Raw genomic sequence first — 27,128 nt, 5'->3', positions numbered from 1 at the left:
AAAAAATAGAAGCAATTAGACTTAAAATGGATGTTTCAGGTTTTTAAGAAGCCTGTATGAATAAACATTAAATGAGAGTAGCTGTAAAAGAGAATCTATAGACATGAGGTAGATTTACAGAGCAGGATGATTATCTACAGTATTCAACACTCCACTGTGACCAATTATGTGTTCTTAATTATGCCATGTGGAACTATACTCTATGCAACCGATGGCCCGGGGGCCACATGCGGCTCTCACCTTCACTTAATGCGGCCCGCAGGTTAATATCAGAATACTGATATATTATTGATTTCAGCTGTTACAATTGCAAACATGACCCGCTTTAATTACTTCAGTCTATATTCGTAGCTTAATGACTAGTATAAAAATTCTATTGTCTTTTTTACATCCAATGTATTTGTATTTAAGTTCATAACGTTAACATAAGTATAACTAAATGCATTAAAATAATCACGATTCCAATTGAAAAATAGCCGATCAACAAGCTCAAAACGCTACTTTTGTGTGATACAGAATGGCCCGACAGTATATGCAATGTGGCCTTCTGGAGTGAGTGTGGAAATATAGTGGCCCTCTCCTTCATCAAAGTTGCCCACCCCTGCTCTGCAACAAGGGCAACCCAGAGATGTGCATAGTAGCAGAGCAGCAAAATGCTAAAATAAATAAATAAAAACGACATACATTTTCACCATACCCCATCTTGAAACTTAATGGAGGAAAGTAAATGGCTTGAGGCAAGATTTAAAATGCAACCAGTCTCATCCTTCCACAATGAATACTTCAGAAGTTATGTAGTACAAAGGGTTTATCAATAATTGACCAGCTAAATGGGACAATCTTGGTAATAGCACTAGTCTGGGTTTTCATTCCATGCGTAGCTATGGAGATATGGCCATGACACTGCAAGTATTGGTGTTATGGACCCACACCATTCTCTGTCTATCACAATGGATTGACCATGACGTAACCATTCCACGATGGGGTAAAGGTAAAGGTAATGCAGACAAAGGTGTGTGCATAGTTCAGCTCATTGACTGACTTGAGACTAAATGTATTATGCAATCAGTGTCTTCCATCCAACTGCAATGTGTTAATCAATAATTGACCTTCCTGACCTTGAACTTTGACCACCAAATTGCACCACTAGTCAGATATTGAATTAGAGCGCTTGTTATGAGTATCCTTGTGTTGTGATTTGAGGATGATACAGTGTATTGGGTTATTGTTGACAAAGTGACATACATACAGTACTGTCCATACATAAACAGACCGTCTCATTTACAATTCACAATTGCTTTGCCGCTCAACAAAAAGAAAAACTGTGTGTCTGCCTCATGCCCCTGTATACAAATACATGTTTTCAAAAATTACAATGGGTTCTAAACTTTCACACTGGTAGGCTGACAATGTGCATGCACTAATTGTCTGGGGGGGGGGGGGGGGGGTCAAGTAAAAGTTTGTCAGCTGATCTAAGATTACGGGTGGGTATGTGAGGAGACAGGAGGTCAAAAATATAAATAGGAGTAAGTCCGTTCAGTGCTTTAAAAACAAACAATGTAATTTTGATGTCAATTCTGAACGCCACTGGTAGCCAGTGCAGTGAGGCAAGAACAGGGGTTTAATGTGGTCATATCTCCTGGTTCTTGTAAGGACTCTAGCTGCTGTATTTTGAATGAGTTGAAGGCGATTGATTGACTTTTTGGGGAGTCCAGAAAATAATTAATTACAGTAGTCCAGTTTGTGACAAAGGCATGAATAAGGGTTTGTGCATTGCTGAATGAAATAAATGATCTGATTTTTGAAATATTCCTAATTTGGAAGATGGCTGTTTTTGTGATGTTGGAAAAGTGTTAAGAGGAGTTGAGGTCTGAATCAAATATGACTCCTCAAGCAACATCAACACAGTACTGCAGCCAACATCTGAGTTTATCCTGATGTCACTTAGAACTTTCAGAAGTGCAGTCTCCGTACTATGGTGTGTTCTAAAACCAGGCTGAAACATTTGAAAGAGTGAGTTGTCGTTTAAAAAAGTTAAAAGTTGAGAATAAACCACTTTCTCTAGTGCTTTTGAGAGAAAGGGTAGTTTAGAAATTGGTCTGAAATTGTTGAAATTGGAGATATCAACGTTTGATTTTTTTCAACAGAGATTTTTTAATAGTGACTTATTGAATATTGCTAAAATGTCTGGAGATAAAAAGATGGAAACCTCTTTTAAAAATGGCCTGAGAGGCTTCACATCTCTCAGTGGATATTATTTCACTGGTGTCAGAGGGACGAATGATGACAGTCTGTGTGTGTTAGGAGTCCCCTGTGCTGTGCAGCCCTGTGGGTGCATCATGCCAGTGTGGTTCTCAACCAGTGGTCCGGGGACCACCAGTGGTCCTTGGGCTTTGGCTATTTTTGGAAAAAAAAAAAAAAAAAAAAAAAAATATATATATATATATATATATATATATATAGAGAGAGAGAGATATAGAGAGAGAGATTTTTTTTTTAAAGCGAGCATTTTTAACTCAAATCTTTGCTTCTGGGGGTCCCTGGCACAAAACATTTTCAGATGGGGGTCCGCGGCCAAATGTATATCAATTTAGGGGTCGTTTGCATGAAAAAGTTTGAAAATCACTGCATCATACCATTAACAATGCTGGGTTTTCCAAAGCTGAGTAGCTCAGTGAACAGATGATGACACTGCATTGGCCAGGATGGGGAGTTCTGCCCCTGCCATGTCCTCTACTGTCTCTAACACAAAGAATGATGCTCTTGGAGACATATCAGAAAAACTGATAGAATAACACATGTTACTCATTTTTGGTCATGTCATTCTACACAGTATTCTTTTCTGTTATCGTTGCTGTCAGGCAGAAACCTTGTATCTCCATATTTCAACTTTTTATGTTTTTTCGAAAATGTTATTATCACGCAAAAGTCTCACACAAAAGTAGTGAAAATAGCAGATCTACAAGCTCACAACACTTCCCATTGTGGCTCGTTGTGAGCTTGTAGATCAGCTATTTTCACTAATGTAAAATGTTTTTTGTTTTAATAATAATTAAAAAAAGGAACGTGCTCCATTTTACTTTAGTAAAAGTATCAATACTACAATGTAGAAATGTAGTAGTGTTAAAAGTAAAAGTCTGGAATTAAAAATTAGCAAAAGTACAAAAGATACCAAATTGGTATCAACATGTAATTAAAAAGTAGAAAGTACTCATTATGCAGAATGTCCCGTTTCAAACGTTTTCAAATGTATGATGTGATGCTTGTAGATCCGTTATTTTCAAATGGAAACAAAACGAATACAGGGCTGAAGTGATGAATGTATGTTATGTAAGTGGAGTTGTAGTGGAGTAAAAGTACAATATTTGCCTCTGAGATGTAGTGGAGTAGAAGTAAAAAATACTGAAAATTGGAAATACTCCAGTAAAGTAAAAATACCTTGTACTTAAGTACAGAACTACTTGAGTAAATGTACTTAGTTACTTTACACCACTGCTTTGGCAGAGCCTCTTCTCTCTGCATGTCTACTGGTAGCACTAACACCTGGCTCGGGTTGCCTGGCCTTATCAGGTGATAAACAAATCCTCCATAGTACCTAGACTTCTGCCTAACAACAATGTAGCGTATCTGTTTTGACTGTGTCTGTTGAGAAAGAAGATACGGTGTGTGTGTGTGTGTGTGTGTGTGTGTGTGTGTGTGTGTGTGTGTGTGTGTGTGTGTGTGTGTGTGTGTGTGTGTGTATGTGTACTGTACTGTACATTATGTGTTGATTGTTGAATGCATAAGCACATTTTAGTAATATATGGTTGAGTGCAGTGGTGGAAAGTAACTAAGTACATTTACTCAAGTGCACTTACATAAAATTGTGAGGTACTTTTTCTTAACCTAAGTGTTTCCATTTTTCGATTATAGCCTAGCCTACTTCTACTCCATTTCATCTCAGACGCAAATATTGTGCTTTTTCTCCGGGCCTACAATTATTTGAAAACTTAGGTTATAGTTTGCAGATTATAATTATTATTACAAAACATGCATTAACCATTCAATCCTCCAGTACTTGAATTCGAGGACAAAATTGACTGAGCAACTTTGACTTGCAGTTGAACTGTTGAGTAATATTTGACCAGGAGGATCAATACTTTGACTACTTTGAGTACTTTGTCCACCACTGGTTGAGTTGTGTAACGGTATGCATGTGCAGACTGAGTCAGAAAGGAAACCATAACTGGATAATTGTATATATTTCAATACCACTCAAAGAAGTGAATGTACACTATTTCCATTCCTTTTATATATTTACAAAAAAATATCCTTGCAAACAGTTGTATAATAATTTCTGAAAGGCAAAAACATATAGCCTGTAGTGTGATATTGCTAAACAGCATTACATCACTCTCTCTCATGACAAAGTAGACTCACTTGTTAAACCTGAAACTGCTGACTCATCCTATTGGAGAGAGAGAGAGAGAGAGAGACTGAGAGAGAGAGAGAGAGGGAGAGAGAGAGAGAGAGAGAGAGAGAGAGAGAGAGAGAGAGACACACACACACACACACACACACACACACACACACACGCGCGCACGCACACGCCACACGCTGCACGCACACACACACACACACACACACACACACACACACACACACACACACACACACACACACACACACACACACACACACACACACACACACACACACACACAGAGAGAGAGAGAGAGAGAGAGAGAGAGAGAGAGAGAGAGAGAGAGAGAGAGAGAGAGAGAGAGAGAGAGAGAGAGAGAGAGAGAGAGAAAGACAGAGACAGAGACAGAGACAGAGAGAGAGAGAGAGAGAGAGAGAGAGAGAGAGAGAGAGAGAGAGAGAGAGAGAGAGTGTGTGTGTGTGTGTGTGTGTGTGTGTGTGTGTGTGTGTGTGTGTGTGTGTGCGTGCGTGCATGCGCGCGCGCGCGTGCGTGCGTGTTTGCTTGCGTGTGTGTACTTGACTCGACCCCTTGACCCCGTCCTGATTACCACTTGGATGTCCTCATGGGATACATTCATGTGGTCACTGTCGCCATCTGGTGGCTGTTTCACATCACTACTAAATGTAGTCTAAACTGTGGTAATTGTTGGTCATTCTCAGTGGTGGAAAATGTACTCATTATTTTACTTATAAGTAAAAAGTATCAATACGGCAATGTAGAAATACTCTGTTCTAAGTAAAAGTCTGGTAATCAAAATGTACTTGCGTAAAAGTACAAAAGTATTGGCATCAAAATATACTTAAAGAACCAAAAGTAAAAGTACTCGTTATGCAGAATGTCCCATTTCAAGTTCAAAATGTATTCGAAAATTGTAAATACTGAAGAAAGTAAAAAAATCCTCAACGTTGTACTTATAAATGGCCGAAAGAGTGATCAAAAAGGTCAACCAAAGAACACGCTATTTGTATATGATTTTCCCCCTAGTCAGTATGAATACTTTGAAGATTCTTTCAGGGGCCCTCATACAAGGTCACTATGATTATGCATGCTCCTCATGGTATCACAACACCACCAAGGCCTCAAAAATAAGGCTCCAAACTTCCCAAAACAAACTAGTAAGGCTACTTCTTGGCCTCAACACCGAACCCATCTAACCCCGGGCTCACTTTGCTAGGGTTGGATGGCTCAGGGTTGAGGACAGAGTACAGCAACTTGCAATTCCAAACTGGCCCCTGTCAAACTAAAGTCTTAACCTAAGCCCCCCCCCCCTTCTCTTTTTCTTTTTCTTTTGTACATATTTCTTATGTCTCATACCAGTAACCTGTAAAGTGATTGTAAGTTCTGTATTGTAGTGTATATATCTGTCTGTCTCTTATATGTCATCATGATTTGTGTGCGTCGGAACTCATTTTAATCAAGCTTAGTGCTTTATGAGTTATCCAATTTAGTAGACCTTGTGTTGTGAATTGTACTTCCATGTACTGTTTCTCATGTCATACTAAATAAAGTACATCAATCAATCAACCAACCAATCAATCAATCAATCAATCAATCAATCAATCAATACTTGAGAGTAAATGTACTTAGTTACTTACTTTACACCACTGGTCATTCTGATTAGTTTTTTTGTTGTTAATTTAGTGGTTGATCATAAACGGAGATCATTTGCTTTGATCCAGTGACCATAATGAATAAGCTGATCCACTATTCCATCCTCAGTGTGATGTCTCTTTAAAAGAAAAAGAGAAAGAGAGAGGTCACCTTTTTGGCAGGAAGTTGAACACGGGCTACTGGCAGGGTTGCCATGTCTGCTTATTATAAGCGATATTGGGCTTGTTTTTCTGTAAAGTTGCTTGTAAATAGTGATTGGTAGCGGGTTGCGGGTTTTTGGGCTTGTTTGTAAAGTGTAGTTGCTTATTTTGGGGTTGTTTCCTAATGTTGTTTAAACCAGTGGTTCTCAAACATTTTCATGGCAAGGCAAATTAATATGTATCTGTCCACTGATCAAAACATATTTTGTGGCAGGGACAAGATTAAACATTTTTGTAAACATTTTTTATCCCAAGATATTCTTTGAAAATAGCAGATCTATAAGCTCACAGTTGTGAGCTTGTAGATCGGCTATTTTCAAATATAGCCAAATTATGTATAGGGCTGAAGTGGTTAATGTATTTTAAAGTGCTCATGTGGCCTAAGTAGCTTTTTTTGGGCTTGTTTTCATAGACCTGGGCTGCTTGTTTCTCTCACAACACCTGGCAACGCTGCTGGCTAACAGGAAGCCTGCTCCATAATGAAGACACATTGTCGGAGTGGAAGTGAAACATTGTAACGAGTTGTAGTCACCTCGTTACCGTAAGTAACGTCTCCCTCTGATAGAAGGTAATACTTAAACAACGCGCGACCATTTAACGTGTGTATATTATGTACCCACCCGTCCATTGTTACCGTAGTGCACGCGTTACTGAACACTAATAAGCCGCTTGTAGCACGGCCGTCCTGTATGGCTGCTTTGTATCGAAGCGCAGACATGGCCCAGTGTGCAGGGTTGCCATGTCCGCTTATTATAAGTGAATGTGGGCTTCTTTCTCTGTTGTGTTGCTTGTAAACATTGGTGGTTGCGGGGTTTATTGGGCCTGTTTGTTTCTAAAGTGTAGTTGCTTATTTGGGCTTGCGTCGAATTTGTGTAATTATTAAAAGAAGTGGGTCTCAAATATGTCATCTAGGACCCCCAAATTAAAACGTAGCCTATTTGTGTTAGATGGTTTAAAAATGTTCCACATTTTATTTCAAGATTGAAAGGGGGAAAAATAGCCAATGTACAAGCTCACACCGCGTCGCATCGCGAGCTTGTAGATCGTCAATTTTCAAATAACCAATGTAAAGTGCTCATGTGGCCGCTTCTTTTGGGCTTGTTTTCTTAGACCTGGTTGCTTGTGTCTCTCCCAAAACCTGGCAACGCTGATGGCCCAGTGTGGTTGCGTTACTTTCCAAGTCCCCACTCCCCATGGGAGAGACCGTAGCTTGTACAACAACAGCTATGGACTTGGTGACTAATAATTAGTGAACTGTATGGTTGATTGATTAGCCTACGACTACTACATCACACAGTAGGAGTAGTAGCATAAGAGAGTCGGTGTGGTGCATGTTATAACCTACATGCACCACCAGCACCTGTCTATTAAGACGCTTAGAGGCTTTGGGGATCTATTTGTATTTATGAATTGACATAGTATTCTAGGTCAGTGGGTCTGAACATCCTTTATTAACTTCACTATAGTGAAGTGACCCGTTTCTTCATTAATACATATATTATACAGACACCTCACACCGCCAATGCCCTGATTCCAGATCCACTGTCTGTTATAACATTGAGCTGTTATGCAAGGCAGACTGCTAGCCTTGGAGCCAAGACTATAGATTTCTCTTTATTGAGTCTGACATAGGCCTACTCCATACAATAAATCTGTGACTGTGACAGTCTTGGTGGGTTGCGAGAGTGTGGTCTAGCCCATAGACTGTATAAATGAGAGGTCTAGCCCCAGTGGATCTCAAACTTTGTCATGTCAAGGACCCCCAAATTGACACTTATTAGCCCGCGGACCCCCATTTGAAAATATATGCCAAGGACCCCCATAACAAAAGAGTTTTATGGCTCTAGCAGTGATAATCAACCATTTAAAAGTCAAGGACCCCCAGTTTGACACACCCCCATCTAATGGCATTTCTATCTCTGGGACCCCATATAATTTATATTGTAAAAATATGTGTTAATTTAACTCTGAAAGTGTACAAATGGAACCAAATGGACCCGTTAGGGTCCACTTGGTTCCATTTGTACACTCTCTGAGTTACAGACCCATAAGGGTCCATTTGGTTCCTAACTACCATTTAGCTGGGTACCCCCTGGAACTCCCTCAAGGACCCCTGGGGGTCCCTGGACCCCACTTTGAGAACCACTGGTCTAGCCAACACCAATGTCTAGCAGATTGCCATCACAGTTGAGCATCTTTATTTTCCAATACAGGAACAAGAGGCAGAACTGTGCAGTCCACCATCTGAGCGTGAAGACAGGCTAGACGCAGCCATGGTGAGTGAGTTGCTCAAAATCAGGGAACAGATTGTAATAAGGCAATCTGGGAACCCATCGTCAAGTAAAAAGGAAAAACAACGTCCCCAGCGTTTTTCACTTTTGCGTTTGACTCTGGGGGGAGTGATTAAAAAGACCGATGCTGACTGTAAACCGGCGTTTTGGTCAGCCCTCAGCCCTCCACTTCCGGTGGTACGCCTATGTTTTCATTCCCACTAACAATATTTCTCCATGGAACACTAACACCATTTCTCCCAAAGAACATGGATCGTTTTGGTTATAAGCCCACTTGTTTCTATGATGAAAGAACAAGTTACTAACTTTCTGTGTTTTTTGTCGGCTCCGAGGACGCTATTGTTAAATGAGTTTGGGTTTGTTTTCAGTTGGAAGCGAGCACACAGATGTAAATCCCGCCCACTACATTTGATTACATACTTCCTGATCTGAAGGCACGCCCACTTGTAGTCTAACGCTCACACGTTCTGAACGGCGCTCCCGACAGATTCAGTAGCGCAGCTCTGAATCTGTTCTTGAGAGATTAGTAATAATGCTACGCTAACCCTTGGGCTGGGGCCACGTAGCTAAATTGCCACAGTGGAGCTGGTCAACGCTAGAAGATTGTAGATGGTACTGGATCTTGGTAGCAACTAGCCAACACCTTCAACCTGTATACGGGTTGAGAGAGTTTTGGTAAGGAGATGGCAAACCTGCTTAACTTCCAATTTCCCTCTTTTCCCTCTCAGTCTTCAGCGGTGGAGACCAAGACCAAGGAGGAGAAAGATGCTGAGCTGGACCGACGCATTGAGGCTCTGAGGAAGAAGAATGAAGCCTTGGTCAAGAGGTACCAGGTATGGCAGGCCTCAAGTTAATGGTTCAAAACAGTGGGTTGCATACATCCAGTTCGTTGCTGGTGCTGGACACAAAATGAAAGAAGTCTAGCCGCTGCGCGGGGCTACCGTCTAGTAGCCTGTAGACGTTCATTGCAACAGCGGTGCGTGGAGGCGGAAACGAAAGCGAAACGTAACATTGTCTTGACGGAGAAAGCATGGTCAAGTAACCAACAGCACACAACAGCATTGCTCCTCAGTGTTTCGTTTACTTTAAAACACAGAAATTACATGGTAGACGACGTTCCGGCCACAGTTGGCCTTCACCTGATCATAGACGCAGATTTTTGTGTGCCCAACGTGTGCACACGGTTTGTTACTTTTTGGGGGGGTTTTTGTTACTTTATTTCGGTTAACTAGCTAGACAGCTAGTAGCTACTGTAATGGTGCTGTAAATCTGGGCGCCCACCACTGAGTTTGTGATGGGTGCTCGTCATTTCTCCTGGGGGCTTTAGCCCTGAGGCACCCACAGTATCGTGCCCTTGCACCTGATGAAGTGGCCGAAACGTTGTGTACCATGTTGTAATTTCAAAGTAAACAAACGTGTGTTTTAAAGTAAACAAAACACTGAGGAGCAATGCTCTTGTGCAGACTTTTTAGGCCTCAAGTTAACACATAAGTTAGTTAACATGTTTCTTTTCTTCTTTCTTTTTCATCAAGTCATGCATGTCTAGATTTAAGAATAGTGGTTCTTATCGATTTCCAGTTTTTCCATTCTACCAGGAAATGAATTAGTGACGGAGGATTGCTGATGTTCTAAACATCATGTACTGTACATACCTGCTACTACACATGGCCATGGTTTCTTTCTACTTTGTTCTTCTTTTTCTTGTTTTTTCTCTCCTTGCTCTACCTCTATCCCAGTGGTGTGTTCTAGATTCTTTTGGAGGGTATACTATGATTATTCCCTGCCTCCCACACGAACGGCATGCGCGCGTCTATAATTAATTAAATGTAAAAAAATGCGCGCGCGCTTCGTGTGTGTGTGGCCCACACGCAATATGCTTTGTACTGATTTTCTAGTGTTTCTGATGTCTGATCACCTGAGCTCAACCACTTCCGAGCTTGGATGCATTTTCAATGCAAAGCAAGGATTATTACCATGTACTGTAAGAGCGCAAGGAATGAAGTACTCTAATCACTGCCTGATTAGAGTACTTCATTAGTATTCGTGTCGTTGAGTTAATGTGTGAATTCCGTCGCAGCCATTACTTATCACCTCAAGAACAATAGCTACACACATGATAAGCCATCAACTCAGAGTTAGCCCACATTCTTGCTGCCCCCCAGCCACTCCTGGAGTCCTGGGCAGTAGCGTATCAGACCGTATCAACGTATCAGATACGCTGTTTTGAACAGTTTTTGAAGGTATACGGTGGCGACGAAAAAAATCTACAGGGCATACTACCTATACAGCGTACCACGGTAGAACACACCACTGCTCTATCCTCTCCCTTCTCACGAAAAACATGATAGAGCGATTGTTATTATGGGATGTCAACAGGAAATAGAAGAGGACAAGAAGAAGGCGGAGCAGGAGGGCATTGCTGTGACGACGGCCAGAAAGCCACGACCCCATGACCAGGAGATGGACAGGAGGAAGACGGAGAAAGAGAACTTCACCGTCACAGTAGACCTCTCCAAACCAGCTGGGGTAGGTCCTCTTTTTTTTCTTTTACTTTTTGTAACATTTTGAAATAATGTATATGTTTTTAAATGTAGGAATAAAAAAAGGGGACATTTACTGTAGTGAATTACTGTAGAGTTGGGCTTATTGTGTATTTTAGCCCACACAGTATAAATCATTATTAGTATTCAAAAACACACCTACTCATAATCCGAACTTTTGTAATTAGAATCATAAGAATCGTCAGACCTTCTCTTAGTGCCTTCTCATTTGATCTCTCTATGGGTGTTATAGTCCTGCTGAGTCAGCGATACCGTCGTACAGCAGAATATACATCTGGCTTTGTGTTTTGTTAATCAGTTTTGTTAATTTTGTCAAACACTGAAGATGGCTCTACACTGTTCTCGGTAGGACAGTCACACCTCTCAGATGAGCGTACACACACACACACACACACACACACACACTCACTCACTCACTCACTCACTCACTCACTCACTCACTCACTCACTCACTCACTCACTCACTAGGGTGACCACCCGTCCCGAATCTTGTGGGACAGTCCCGAAATTGGACCGTCTGTCCCGCGTCCCGCACAAACGGAACAATGTCCCACGAATCAAAGATTCGACAGAGAAAAAAAACTGCTATTATATTTATTTTTTCCAATATATTAGCGTAGGCTGTAGGATTATATCATATCCCCATAATAGTATTCATATTATTTCCGCAATACTCATTGACGAGAAACGCACGCAGCCTCAAAACACACTCGCCCCAAAACACACTCGCCCCTATTTTTTTCGCCGACCAAGGCCGCCGGATATACCTGGGGCGAGTGTGTTTTGGGACGAGGCGTTCTTGTATTATATCCCGGCCACCAGCAGCAACATGTGATTTCATTCACCGGCTTGTTTACAAGTCGAATTTGAGGAAAGAAAATAATCAGGAGCTCATCAACATAATGAGAGGATACAAGAGCTATCTGTGCTAGCTGCAAAGTGTGCATATTTAAGCAAGTATTTTAAAACAGTGAAAGCTACCGAGGAAAAAGAAACAGAAAGTGATAGACCCCCCCATGACTCAAACTAGCGACCACGGGAGTTTAGGTAGGTAGGGTCCAACCAAGTGTTTCCAAATGGACTGCAGTCTGCACAGAACCCTATCCATCAGTTCCAAAGTAGACTAGGTATTTTTTTGCGACCAAAAGACCATGTATTATGCAAGTACATAATGAAGTTGACCAAAGTTTCTCAGCTGCATTATATTTGTTATTATTGTCTGTCTATCATTTCTCTGCAGCATGTTGTTCAGAAGGCTTGTAGAATGTCCCTTCCTGTTGGTGATGTCACTAAAGGACCAGTTCATTATTTTTATGGAGGGTGGAATGACTTGTGTAACGGGGTTGAGTGCGACTGGGGGACGGATCTATATAATGCAATTTTAATGATTAATCATCTATTTATTAAAAAACAAAACATGACCAGCAATAAAGCACTGATACAATTGTATGTCAATGGCAAAATGTTTTTTTTTTAAATTGTCATATCTCAAGTCCACTTTCATCCAGGCCATGGGGGACATGAAAAAAATGGCAAAATAGGTGGTGTCTACTGAAAAAAGCAAGATAATTTATGATATAAAGATTTCAATTGATTCTAAAAAGCTTTTAAAATTTGATTTTGGTGACCCGATGGATACAATACACTCAAAAAGAGGGACAATCAGAGGGACCGGAAATCATACCGGTTTCGTGGAATGACTCACGTAATGGATTGCTTGCTATTGCTGGATTAGACTACTCAAGTTGTTCTCTACCCTGGGGACCAGCTGGTTTTCAAATCCATTACCAAATCCATTGTGGTTCATGATAAACATTCTGAAAATGCATTTCTCCAAAGAATAGGTTCTGAAACAGCTGGTCTCGCTACAGTGAAATCAGTGTCCTCTTTCTTCCTCTAATTGTGCACTGCCTGCTGTAACCAATGCAAATTTGTCAGCCCACAGTAAAGGTAAAGACAGCGCTGGGGGCTGAACCGAGACACAGTGACTGGCTGTCATTTCACATCAACATAAACGAAAACCCCAAACCAGATTTAAGCAAATGGATGTTATTTTCCCTCCATGTGATTGTGGGCCTGGGGAGAAGATAACATCCTTATCTGTAACGTGATGACCCCGGCTCCTTGAAAAGACGGACTACGCAGCTCATAATCTTTGACAGCTGCTCATTACCCTGTTAGGTTAACACAGGCCTGTCAGTCTACTCATCAGGCTTAGAATCACACACCTGCCTAGTCTCGGTTTAGGTGTGTGTGTGTGTGTGTGTGTGTGTGTGTGTGTGTGCCACGTAGAAACCTGTGGTACGACCTGCCTGACTTGTGCTCCTCTTAGGACCACTACACACTGCAAGACATTTGCTCCGATTATGCTCTCGCCCACCTTTTTTGCCGCTCGCCGCCAAAAACCCCGATCTGACGCAAGATCGCAGAGGTTTTGCTCTCCGTGTGTGAAAGGCTCTGCGAGACGAACCGGCCACGATTCAAACACTCGGCGATGCCTTCCCGAGCGTTTGTAGATATCTAGCGTGTTTGATATAATTTGCCTCTTTCGCCGACTGGACATCATACAGTATGAATGGGGTTGCGATCACTCTGCGAGGAGATCCGTGCTACAGCCATTGAGAGCACATTACAGCCACCGTGGCAAGGGGAGGGTTGCTTGGCAAGGGGAGGGTTGCTTGATGTAACTGCCCACAACAAAAAATGTCTTGCCCCGCATAGTACCGCAATATTACTGTCCAGTCCTGCATAAGCCTGCAATATCTCCATTGAGATCCTAAAACATTACAAAACAGAATGAGAGAGAGAGATAGTTTGTTTGTTTATTTTGCGACGAGCACGTGGAACACAGTCAACACACACGAGAGGGAGAGGGAGCGGGGGGGCGGGAGAGAAAGAGACTCTGATCCTCTGTACCAGGGGAAATTATCTCTGATTGAATGTAGACATATTCATATCTTGCTAAGTAAATCATGACCACACATGGATATCTGGGTTTGGACGGTGCCGTAGCCTATTTAAATACTGCCCACCCCCGTAAGATTTGCGTTTGGACCTGTGGGTACCGAGGGATCCCGCTGCCGTTGCAGGGCTCTACTCTCGGCGAGTCCTGTCTGAAATATCTTGCAATGTGTGATCCTTTGTCCGCCACAACGATAAAAAAAAACAATTAAGACAGAAAGAGACTTGTGTAGTGTGAAATGCTTAACAATCAGACGACTCCCCGACCATTTTAAAAGTCCTACAGTGTGTACCTGCCCCTTGATCAGTCTTCAGGGGACATAGGTGTAGCAATTCAATCAGAGATCCTAGCGTGTTCCAGATTCCCTATAAATAACCCAGGCTTAAGAGCAGCGGGCCATTGCGCTCAGGCTAAACAGACCAGAAGCTGGCAGGATCATGCCGTCTACTCTACTGAACTGATACCTGTCTGGATGCACAGTGATTAATGACAGAAAGTTGAACGTGGCTGATTAGCCTGTCCCTAAATCCTGGTTATTAATTACACTTTGCTTATCCTTTTCTTAGTACATTCTCTCTTCTTTGTCATCCTTGCTCTCTCCTTTTCAGGTCAACAGTCTTAAGTCTTATCTGGTCTGTCTTACTCTTTGTTTGTCTTGCTCTCACAATCTTATCTGCAGTTTTGACTTTGCATTTGCAATTCCTCGCTATACCTCTACTTTTGATCCATCAATGTATTGCTTTGTTTGAATAAAATTAGATTAAGAAGTTCTGATTAGCTGTCTAGAACAGGGGTTGTCTGTATGTACTGTATGTGGAGTGAGGCAGTGCCAACAGAAAGTCTTAAATACCTAGTAAAGTGAAAAGTAAAAAAAGTGTGAAAGTTGGGTCATACTGTAGTAGATACAATGTTCAGTGAATCTCACCAACATTGTTCTTTTGAAACACTTTTGGTGAAGTATTAATAAAGTTCGCTATTTCCATTTGGCCAAATGATGAGGACATGACCACAAGCAGCCAGCCTTTATAGTGCAACTTTGCCACTGAAAATCGCTTTATTTGTGTGGCTACACAAACTGCACACATACTCTTGTACAGTGGTTCTCAAAGTGGGGTCCGGGGACCCCCAGGGGTCCTTGAGGGAGTTCCAGGGGGTACCCAGCTAAATGGTAGTTAGGAACCAAATGGACCCTTATGGGTCTGTAACTCAGAGAGTGTACAAATGGAACCATGGAACCAACTGCCCCCTAACGGGTCCATTTGGTTCCATTTGTACAGTCTCAGAGTTAAATTAACATAGATTTTTACAATATAAATTGGGGTCCCAGAGATAGAAATGCCATTAGATGGGGGTCTGTAGCCTAATGCATGTCAAACTGGCGGTCCTTTACATTTAAATGGTTGAGAATACTGCTAGAGCCATAAAAATCTTCTGTTATGGGGGTTCTTGGCATATCTTTTCAAATGGGGGTCCGCTGGCTAATCATTGTCAATTTGGCGGTCCTTGACATGACAAAGTTTGAGAACCACTGCTCTAGTAACTTACTATCCATTGCTAAGGATTGGACAAGGATGCCACAGCGTTATTATTATATTATTATAAGAAGAGATTACCTATTTGGGTTGTATTCTCGACAAATACCTGTCAGGTGAAAGCATGGGGACAAAGGTGGTCAAAATAGTAAACCAGAGAACCAAATTTATGGGCAGAGTTTCCTCTTTTGTCAACCCTCAGGCCCTCAGGACCCTCTCAGGGGCCCTGATTCAACCACATTTTGACTATGCTAGCACCTCCTGGTACTCCAACACCTCAGTGTCACTGAAGACTAAACTTCAAACCTCCCAAAACAAACTGATTCGGCTACTCCTCGGATTGGGGCCCATGACCCACCTTTCTCCCACCCATTTTGCCAGCCTAGGCTGGCTCAGGGTGGAAGACAGGGTTAAACAACTAAAAATGGGACTGGCCTTCAAAATTGTAAATGAAAATTTGCCCGATATGCCCCCTATTCCCGCATATCTGAGTAAATACCTCCAAAAGGTTAGTGACACCCACAGTCACAATACCAGAGGGAGTGCAAACAACAATTTGGTACCACCCACCCATAAAACAAACATGGGCAAATTCTCCTTCTACAGCACTGCCACCCAGGTTTGGAATGGTCTAACCCCATCCCTCAAAAAATGCAGTTCGCTGGGCTCATTTAAAAGAGCCTTAAAAAAATCACTTTTCAGGAGGCCAAAAGAGGAGGTAGTACCATTTTCCCGTTAGACAGCCGACCCCCCCCCCCCTGTTCTTGTACATATCTTTCCCCCCTTTTTTATTCCATTGGCTGTACATAGTGTTATATATATATATATATATATACATATATATATATATATATATATGTATATATATATATATATATATATGTATGTATATATATATATATATATATATATATATAATTTTTTTGCTGTTTTATTTTTTATTTCTTTGTGTAATGATATTCGAACTGTGGTGCCACTATATATGTCTATGAATTGAATACCAAGGCCCTCATTGGAAACAAGTCCGCAAGGACTTTTATGAACGGACCTGTTAGACAAAGTATTTTAAATGTAAATGTGTTGTTTTACATTCTTTTGCCTAATAAAATATTCAATCAATCAATCAATTAAACCCAACCCTGACTTGTTTGGTCGAATAGTGGCCGAAGGACGAGGACTTGAAAATTCACCAACCATTACCAGGGATTTCATATTTATAGACAAGCATGTCTTCTCCCCACAGGAGAAGAGAGTGGTGAACGATTGGAAGCCCGGAGCGCCACGCGGCAGGAAGTCGTCAGAGGAGGGGGACACCCACAGCCCCCCCAGGAGGACGGGGTCGGGGCGCATGGGACGAGCAGGTCAAAGAGGAGGAGGAGGTGGTGGACGCCAGGAGAGGAGGGACCGAGAACCCCGCCTTGATAGAGAACCCCGTCTTGACAGAGAACCCCGTCTTGACAGAGAACCCCGTCTCGACAGAGAACCCCGTCTCGACAGAGAACCCCGTCTCGACAGAGAACCCCGTCTCGACAGAGAACCCCGTCTTGACAGAGAACCCCGTCTTGATAGACCACCTAGAGATGGAGAGACTGGAGAGCCGGGGGGAGGAGGAGGAGGAGGAGGAGAGAGAGAATGGCGCGGGAGAGGTAGGAGAGGAAGAGGAGGAGCCAGAGAGGGAGGCAGAGAGGGGATGAGAGAGGGAGGAGGCCCACAGTCTGGCATGGACAGGAAATCAAAGGTGAGTGAGAGAACAGGTGCACATGTTAATCTAAATGCTTGCGATTACAGAGGAGTTTGGCAATTTTGCCTCAATTACAAAACTTTGAAATACAATCAAATATCATAAACCATCCTGACGCAGTAACAAGGCTCGACAGTGTGACCATTTCACTCATGCGTTAAATTGCATTTAGGAGCACGCGTGCGAATGATATGACCAGCCTTCTCTTTGTTTTTCAACAAAGTGTTTTCAGCACTCATTTTCTGCACTGATACCAGACCACATTTATCTCTTCTCTCCACGAGTCGAGTACACACACACTCTACACACACACTGCTGCACTGCTCCCGCCTTCTCTCACACACTCGCATGTGCTAGCTCATTAGCTGGATGGCAAGTGCATTGCCTTCGTGAGTGTACAGTATAAGGGTACTGTATATTGTTTGGATTCTTTGAAACATTGGGGCGACTTAACCCTGTTGTCCCCTATCCAGTGGTGTGTTTTAGATTTTGGAGGGTATACTATAACAATTCCCCCCCAGTTCCTCCCACACGCACGGCACGCACGCGCGTTTAATTAATTAATGTAAAAAAATTGCACGCGCTCTGCGCGCGTTTCTGCCCCGCACATACTCGGCCAGGCCCACTCTGGCCCAGTTTCACAGTAACACTGAGTACACTCACAATATGCTTTGTACTGATTTTCTACTGTTTCTAATGTTAATCACCCTGTAACTCAACCACTTCGGAGCTGCTTTTAGCCTTGGATGCATTTTTTTTGTATTACCATAGAAGTGCAAGGATTGTTATAAATAAATGCTGGTTAGGCTTATCAGATAACCAGCATTTACCTATTATAACCATAATAGCTGTGTTAACAGCGAGCCTTCCTGTATCTATTACAGAATAGTATTAACTTGGCATTGAAGACACAAACTGTATTGAAGTTTGAAGATTTTGCTGTGCTATGATGCTCAATTTGAATACTAATGAAGTACTCAATTCAGTGACCTACGTTCAATGAAGTGAATGGCAGATCGTTGAAATGTGTGAATTCCTTCGCCAGTAGCCATTAATTATCACCTCAAGAACAATAGCCACGCACATGATAAGCCTTCACCTCAGAGTTAGACTAGTCAGACGGTCAGACCACATTCTTGCTGTTTGTATTGCTGCGCCCCCCAGCCCAGCCACTCCTGGGTGCATCGTATCAGATGCGTATCAACGTATCAGATACGCCGTTTCGAACTGTTTTTGAATGTATACGGTGGCGACGCAAAAAATCTGCAGGCCATACTGCGTATACAGCGCACCACGGTAGATCACACAACTGCCCCTATCCCTTCATTAAGGATTGTGCCCCTGAAATTCTTTATGCACCCTTAAACTTTGCACATTTTTGCACTACACAAGTCAGCTTCAAGCCTTGAGGAAACCGGCCGATTGGATTCTTAAAGGTGGTTAAAACAAGCGATGGACCCGATTTGTTCTTGCTCTGCTGCGTACATTGAATAATTCATTGTCATGCCGTCCTGATGCTTTACCAGTGTTTGTGTTTGTGGACAGGAATGGGAGGAGAAGAGGAGGCAGAACATTGAGATGATGAACGAGGAGATGGAGAAGATAGCAGAGTATGAGAGAGGGCAGCGGGTATGGAAAACATCCTCCATCTAAAGTGGAAAAGACTGTTATAACTGTGTTCACACCACTGTCGATGTGAGAAAATGTGATTTAGAACAGATTTGAGTGGACATAAGAAAGATGTTTCAGACCTTACCTTCTTCTTGTTCCACAGATGGATGGAGACAAGCCCATCCGTAACTTCCTGGACGACCCGCGGCGTTCTGGCCCGGTTCCCGACTTGGACCGTAAGGAGGGCAGCAGGAGACACGTCCGTAACTGGGGTGGCCTTGACTTTGACAATGTTAAGACTGGGGCTGAACTGGAGAAAGAATGGACTGTGAGTGGTGTTCTGTGAAACACAAAATGATGTGCCATGTCTTATAAATGCACAGAAGTTTGTTGCAGCGGTATTGGTGCTGAAAAACATTTTGACCAGTTACCCAGCAGCCAAATTAGTGTACCAGCTACAGCAGGACTGCATACAGTATAGTGATAGACGGTAGATTATACAATTATTCACTTAACTAAAATAACAATTCCACAACAGAAAACGGTCTTCTAATATCTCCTACCTGAATGAAACTCCTCAATTACAACTTCAGACTGGCTGAGAGTGAGAAAAGGAGGGTAAACCCAGGAAAGAACACTATAGGTGGGATTCAGTCCTAGGCCAAAAGAATACTACACGTGCAGGGACCATAAACACGGGATACTGCTGGATACTTAGGCCTGTCACAATTATTACATAATCGCCTAATCACAATTATTTGAGATAATCACAATTATTCTTGCATAATCACCATAATCGTTACCATGTTGAAAAAATGTTCATATATTTTCAAACATTTTCAAAAGTAGTGGAAATAGCTGATCTACAAGCTCACAACGTGCGTTTGCAGTGGCGTTTCTGTTACATGTGGCTCAAGGATAGTTCTTCAATAAGAAGAACGCCATCTCTGGACGTCACTATCTTTTCTTTGGTAAAGTTTCCCATTTGTAGCTGGTTGATATCCATCCTCACAGGGACGTGCACAGATAGACTCTAGGTGGGGCTAGAGCACCTGCCCTTTGCCCTCTTGACCAGAAGTGCTCTTTGAAAAAAAGAAAAAAAAGTTGTTGTTTTTTCAGTTTACATCAGGGGTCTTCAACAGGGGGTCCGGGACCCCAAGGGGGTCCTCAGAGTTACTACAGGGAGTCCGCCAAATCTTTATGTGATATGATTTTTCTTTTTACCATAACCACTCGAAACCTAGCATCCCTTTTCTGAGGAGAACTTTAGCCAAAAATAGCAGATATTTTTGGCAAAGAGGTATAGGTGTAGAGGGAAAAAAGAGCAGACCAAGTAAACAAAAAAAGTTAAATTTACTTGAGCACCTGCCCCTCAAAATGTCTGTGCACGCCACTGCATCCTCATATGGCTAAATTCTTTGCCCCTTTATCTGTCTTGTGTTCAGAGCCGAAGGCCTGGTCAGAGGGGTTCTATGGACATGACCATGTCCATGACGGGCCGGGAGAGGGCGGAGTACCTCCGCTGGAAGAAGGAACGTGAGCAGATCGACGAGGAGAGGCTGGCACGCCACCGCAACGCCACGGGACAGTGGAGACGGGAGTGGGACGCACAGAAGACCGATACCATGTGAGCGCGGGAGGGGAGGGAAAGAGGACACGAGATTAACCCATTCAATTCGGGAACGCATAGCTGTGTCATTTCAGATTTCTTTTTTTATTTTATTATTATAATTTATTATTATATACTTTGGGCTATTCAAAAATAGCAGATCTACAAGCTCATAGCTCGAGCTTGTAGATCTGCATTTTTTTTGGAAAAATCTTGAAAATTTGTGCAAACCTTTGAATATATATTTTAAAGCGAACATTTTTAACTCAAATCTTTGCTTCTGGGGATTCTGCAAATGTCTTTGAAACATTTTTTTTTAAAATTATGTTGCTATAATATCAGTGGTTCTCAAACTTTTTCATGTCAAGGACCACCCAAAATGATATGTATTTGTCTGCGGACCAAAATATTTTGTTCCAGGGACCCCCAGAAGCAAAGATTTGAGTAAAAAAAAAAGTATATATATTCAAAGATTTGCACAAATCTTCAAGATTTTTTCAAAAATAGCAGATCTACAAGCTCATAGTGCGGCACTCGGTATGCCACGCTATGAGCTCGTGTATCTGCTATTTTTGAATAGCCAAATAAATACAAAAAATGACACAGATGCGTTCCCGGATTGATTGGGTTAATTGGACTGAGAGCATGGGGACTGAGAGCACGAGATAAGAGAGGAGGGAGAAGGAGAGATGAGGAGAGCATGAAGGGGGTGGGGGGGGTAGTGGAGGGGATGAAATGAGCAAGGAAGGACAGAAGAGTGGAGAGAGAGCAGGCACTAGGAGGAGAATAAGGGCAGAAGGGAGGAGTTTGGGGGAAGAGGGACCCGCAGCAGCATTGACACTCTGATGACTGTCAGTGAAGCTGCAGAGGATTTGGCTGTAGAGCAGTGGTCCTTGAGGGGGGTTCCAGGTGGTCCCCAGCTAAAATGATGCAGAGTTGGTAACCAAATGGTCCCTTTATAGATCTTTAACTCTTGAGAGCGTAAAAGGAAACCAAATGGACCCTTACGGGTCCATTTGGTTTCCTTTTACGCTCTCAAGAGTTCAATTATTGTTAAACATCTGCATTACGTAATTAAAGAATTGTTATTTTAATCAACGTTTGCCTGTTATCTCTCCTATGGTACCACATCAATAAAGCATGGGATTGTGGACTAAATCGTGTCCAACAATAACACAATATTCTGAGTCTTGGGTCTGAGAGGCTAAATCTCATCAAACGGTGGTCCATGGCTCAAATGCCCAATAAATAATGGACGTTGATATGAAAAAGGTTGAAAACCACTGCCGTAGAGGGGAATGCATAGAGGCATGGTGGTACTGTAGGACACTAACGAGGCATTCAAGCGTCTGTGTGTGTGTGTGTGTGTGTGTGTGTGGGGGGGGGGTCAAGTGAAAACAGGCGATGATGGTAGCAAGTGTGGACACTCAGGCACAAAAAGGACATATTGGTTAGACATGACGAGGGTGTGGCGTGGGAGGGGACGACGTGACCTTTCGGTGACTTTGCGTGCGTCTGCCTCAATAAAGGCATGTAGCCGACGTGACGAGGATGCACAGCGACATGGCGTCCTGATTTGTAGCGTGCGTGTGCATGTGTTTGACCCTGTGGCGTTTTCTTTTCACAGGTTCAAGGAGGACCCATCTGTTGCCGCAGAGGGCATGATGACCGAGCATGGTGGCAGAAGAGGCAAGTCAACCTTCCACCTCCCCACACACAATGTCTTCTTGTCTGAATAAAAACAACACACACACACACACACACACACTAGAGTTGTTCGGATACCGATACCAGTATCGGAAAAGCTGCCGATACTGCCTAAAAACGTTGGTATCGGTATCAGCGAGTTTTCCAGTCTATGCCATTCCGATGTAATTGATCACATGATGAGATTTGATTGACAGTAATGAATGTAAATGAATGCTTCAGTTCATGTTGCACTACTATTTTATACTCTTTCTGTACTATTGACATTATTATTTTACTAACTTGGAGATGCACTATTTATTCCTAGATCAGTGGTTCTCAAACGTTTGAATTTCAAGGACCCCCATTAACTCTGAGAGTGTACGGTCCATTTGGTTCCAATTGTACACTCTCAGACCTGTAAGTTAAAGTTACAGACCTGTACATATACTGTACACATCATATGCAGTCAGAAGGACGCAACGCCAGGCCCCTGCTAGCACCCAGTTCATTAAGCTTGTTATGTCGACGCCAGCTGATTAAACTCATTATGTAAATGTGCACTGTATTTCCCTGGTGGCCATCCAGCCCCCTTAAGCCTCTTCAAGGCTGATTTGAGAGAAGGTGACGGCTTTCAGAGGTCTGGGGATGTACTGTAAGCACTGCAGAGGAGCAGTGGTTGTTCCAAGACCCTTCATGCAAAGGATTTCATTACTTTTAATAAATTAGCAGCGGTCCGGTAGGAGATACAAAGGAGACTCTTTGTGTCTCCTACCGGAGCCGCTGCCAGTCATCAACTTATTGGCTTAGGAATGCGACAAAAACAAAAAAATATCGATGAATTCAAGTCTCCATGGGGTGACTATTCGATAGAAAAAAAAGTCATTTTGGGGGTGAACTATCCCTTTAACATGAATTTGTGTCACTGGAAGATGTTTTTTTGGTCAATTTGAGCAAGGGGGTGTTTGTCCTCCGCCATGTTTCCTGTTGAAGGTGTTCTGCTGGTATGGTGTGGAAGAGAGTTGGCTATGTGATGGCATTCTGTGTATAATGGTAGTTTTAATGTATGTGATTGTGTGTGGGGAAAATGGATGTTTGTCTTCTCTGTGTGTGTGCGCGCGCGTGTGTCTTCCTTACAGCTAGGGGGCGTGGCTCCCGTACAGAGCCTTGGGGCAGGGCCTCAGGTTAGACCATGGCATGTGATTGAGAATTACTACTGTGTGTTTCGTTGTCTATTTGAGCACTACAACACCCAATCTCAAACACCTGCCCCCTAGCTTGTAGCATTTTTAACCACTTACTCCTATCCTTGGTACCCAAATTTAGTCCCTCTACACCAAATCTCTTTGCTTAAATTCAGTGGTGGAAAAAGTACTCAAATGTTTTACTTAAGTAAAAGTATCAATACTGCACTGTAGAAGTACTCTGTTACAAGTAAAAGTCCGGAATTCTAAATTGACTTGAGTAAAAGTACAGAAGTATTGGCATCAAAATGTACTTAAAGTACCAAAAGTAAAAGTACAAAAATGTTTGAAAATAGCCGATGTACAAGCTCACAACGCGTCGCTTTGCGACGCGTTGTGAGCTTATAGATCTGCTATTTTCAAATAGCCTATGTATAAAATAGGGCTAAAGTGGTTAATGTATGTTTCGTAATATCATAATTTATATCTGAAAAGTAACTAGTAACTAAAGTTTTCAAGTAATTGTAGTGGAGTAAAAGTACAATATTTGCCTCTGAGATGTAGTGGAGTAGAAGTAAAAGTATTGGAAATACTCAAGTAAAGTACAAATACGTCAAAATTGTACTTAAGTACAGTACTTAAGTAAATGTACATAGTTACTTTCCACCACTGCTTAAATTAGACGATCCATTAAGCTCACGTGTCGCAACTTGATGCGTTTTTGAGCAGTTATTTTAGCGATTGTTTGCTTTTATTTTTATGACATGCTCAGAATAGGGACTGTTGGGTTAAATTGGTTAAATCATATTTTGGAGCTATTATAGCATAATATATGAGATCAGTCCAGGACTTTCTTCTGGATCTGCATCAGCTATTGTAACTTAACTTCTTAACTTTTACATTTGACCTTCTAACCATTGAGCCATTGACATTGTCAGTTGTCTTTAATAGTAAAAAGAAAATGTATCAGGTAGGCGGGTAGTACTTTGATCTCATGCTTTTGAATTGTTCAATTTTGCTTTTACTAGGGGAGTTGTTTTGGAATTGGGTGGAAATAATTGTCCGACTTTTATCATACACATTAAAATCCTCTGGTCATTTTTCCATTTGTAACTCAGACACGTAAGGGTCCATTTTATTCCGTTTGTAACAGTGAGGATCAACACTTGAGGTTTTTACCATGTAGGTTCCCAGTGCACCAAAAGCTTGAACGGCACCCAAAACGTGCCTATAACAGCCCTGGATCAAACACTGACGGATTGTACTTAGTGTGTGTTTAACCAGCTCCGGATACCAAATGGGTGGGGTTGGTCAGTTGAGGACGAGCATTAGAAAGTTCTGATGACAACAGGACCGCTTTTACTATACTCTAGTCTGTGAAAATGAGCACTTACCCACCACTAATTATATTGATCATGGTGAAACCCCATCCATCTGGCACTCCCAACTCCATTAAAACAAGCAAGCAAGCACTTGCAAATGCCATTTGATTTGACCCAGGTGTGTCTATGATCACAGGCTGTAACGACACGTGTGTATATAGATTCTGACGTTGCACCTGCCACACATCATAGCCTTCACTCGCTTTGGCTGCGTGCGCCTGTGTGTGTGCGCGTGCGTGTTTGTGCGAGCGTGCTGTTTTCACAGACTCCAATTTGTAGAATGATTGAATGTCCTCACAGCTTTACAGGCTGCTCTGTGCTTTCTCTTTCTCCTCCCACTGCTCTGCTTTGCTCACCCCTTCCTCACTTCTGTCTCTCCTCTCGTGATCTTTCCCTTCATTTCTGCCTTCCTCTCCCTGTCTCATTATTGTCCTCTCCCCTTTCCCCTGGCTGTGGTTTCCGTTCTCTCTCTCCCCCTCTTTCTATGTCCCTTCCTCCTTCCCTCTTTGCCTCACTCCTTCTGTCCCATAATCCTCTCATCTCCCCCTTTACTTCTGTCTTTTTCTGTGATCCTTCTCTCTGGTTCTCCACCTGCCTCTCCTCCTCTCCTCCTCCCTATTCTCACTCTATTCATCTTCGGGGGAATGGGTGAGAGACGGCTTCTGTTGTCTTTCTCACCCATTCCATTATCTCTCCCTCCTCCCTCTATCTGCCCCCCTGAGTCTTTCTTCATATGAGATCATCCTATGAGTCATCCCATGTGTTTAGCTGGCAGACGGTTTTGTCTTAACGCTGGAGGTCAGATGGGACAAGGGGCAAGGTCAGCGTCAGACATATAGACACCTGGGATTGGCTCTGAAGGCCACTTCATTCTGCCGTTACATAACGTGCTGACAGCCACTTTGAGCCGCTGGCTGTATTGTGATCGCTGGAGGAGGGCAGTGGTGCAGAGAGATGGACAGGAGTAGGAACAGATGAGGTTTATTGGGGGGGGGGGAGTGGTGAAGTCCTGTGATGTGCAGAATATGGAAAACAACCTGTGTTGGGTAGCATTTGAAGAAACTAAAACGCTAACAAGCCCTTGTCCAAGATGGTCCTCTTTTCATATTCTTTTAAGATTTTGATACTTGATTATATTCATAAGGACTTAATACAGTAGCTCAAGCATCAGTAATGAACAACTTTCTATCCATCAGACAGTTAATAATTTTCTATTGTAAGCATTTAGATAGCGGATGCTCTTATCCAGAGCGACTTACAAAGTGCAAGATTGGATTAAGTGGCACGAACCCTAGTCAACAAACAGGGTAAATGGTCTAGTGAAATGAGTGCAAATAAAACATTTAAGTACTACAAAGTAATCAGGTTATCAGGTAAACATCAATCCTAGCATGTGTCTAAAACTACATGCTGTCTAAATAACATACTTAGTTTACTTGTGAGTGCTAGGGTGTGAGGTAGAGCCTACTGCCAGAAAACACGGAGTGAATCTTCATTCCTGACTGAGGGGGAAGGTTATTTCACAGCTTGGGAGCCAGAAGGGAGAAGTCAGGACACCTGGACCATTGGCTAGGGTGTCGTAGGGATGGGAGGGACAGATGTCTTATTACTGATGATCTGTGTAGAAAGGAGTGTAGGGGTGGATTGTGTCCGGGGTGACATGTCCTTGATTGTCTTGCCATCAGTTTCTATTCATTTCCATTCCTACATTTTCTTATGTTCAATTACACCTTCCTTTGTGGTTTTCATCTCTCCATTGAAAAGGTTCTTGGTCATGCATCACTTAGCTACCTATGTTTTTCATTTTTCCAGACGACAGTAAGAGACCTCCCAAGGCGCCAACGTTTGCCGAGTTCCTGTCCCAGGGCAGGGGCGCGGGGAATCGAGGAGACCGGGGCCGCGGGAAGGGCCGGGGACAGAAGCAGAGCTATAGGTGATTGAGATTAATACATTTCATACAGCCAGGTTTGCATTGTACCATGGCTAATGTATCTATAGCAGGATTTAGTGTTAATTAAAACACATTTTTTTTAAACTTTGTATCATTAATCATGATTATCACCCAAGTCACATTTATGATATGTGTTAAAGTCTGAAAAGACAGCCTCGTCATTATTTTATTTTGCATGTCAATTGCTTTGTGTGTGTGTGTGTGTGTGTGTGTGTGTGTGTGTGTGTGTGTGCCTGCATCCAAAAAGCAATTACCCAGTGAAATTCCAGGCTCTCTTTTTTTTTTACAGCAGTTCAGGCTCACCAAGATTTCTGAAAGTCTGTAGTGTTATTGTTATTATTATTT

General features: G+C 42.5%; 1 protein-coding gene across 5 annotated transcripts in view; it reads left to right on the top strand.

The window, feature by feature from the left end:
* The first annotated feature begins 6,722 nt into the window (after positions 1–6,722).
* Positions 6,723–27,128, top strand: part of ccdc9 (coiled-coil domain containing 9) — a 37,455-nt gene continuing 17,049 nt past the window's right edge. For 3 of the 5 annotated variants that reach the window (XM_084065459.1, XM_084065457.1, XM_084065461.1), the window contains exons 1-10: positions 6,744–6,841; positions 8,487–8,549; positions 9,293–9,397; positions 10,941–11,090; positions 16,863–17,357; positions 18,906–18,989; positions 19,135–19,299; positions 20,417–20,598; positions 22,208–22,269; positions 26,645–26,765. In XM_084065459.1, the coding sequence (XP_083921585.1) occupies positions 8,547–8,549; positions 9,293–9,397; positions 10,941–11,090; positions 16,863–17,357; positions 18,906–18,989; positions 19,135–19,299; positions 20,417–20,598; positions 22,208–22,269; positions 26,645–26,765 (1,367 nt within the window). In that variant the 5' untranslated portion in view covers positions 6,744–6,841; positions 8,487–8,546. Of the gene's footprint in view, positions 6,842–8,486; positions 8,550–9,292; positions 9,398–10,940; positions 11,091–16,862; positions 17,358–18,905; positions 18,990–19,134; positions 19,300–20,416; positions 20,599–22,207; positions 22,270–26,644; positions 26,766–27,128 lie in introns of those variants that run through there. The other 2 variants (XM_084065458.1, XM_084065460.1) reach the window with 2 other exon arrangements.

Source organism: Gymnoscopelus microlampas (assembly GCF_963454915.1).
Source record: "Gymnoscopelus microlampas genome assembly, chromosome: 8".
In the NCBI taxonomy this organism is placed as follows: Eukaryota; Metazoa; Chordata; class Actinopteri; order Myctophiformes; family Myctophidae; genus Gymnoscopelus; species Gymnoscopelus microlampas.
The sequence above is the reverse complement of the archived record's forward strand: the minus strand, read 5'-3'. Positions and strand labels throughout refer to the sequence as shown.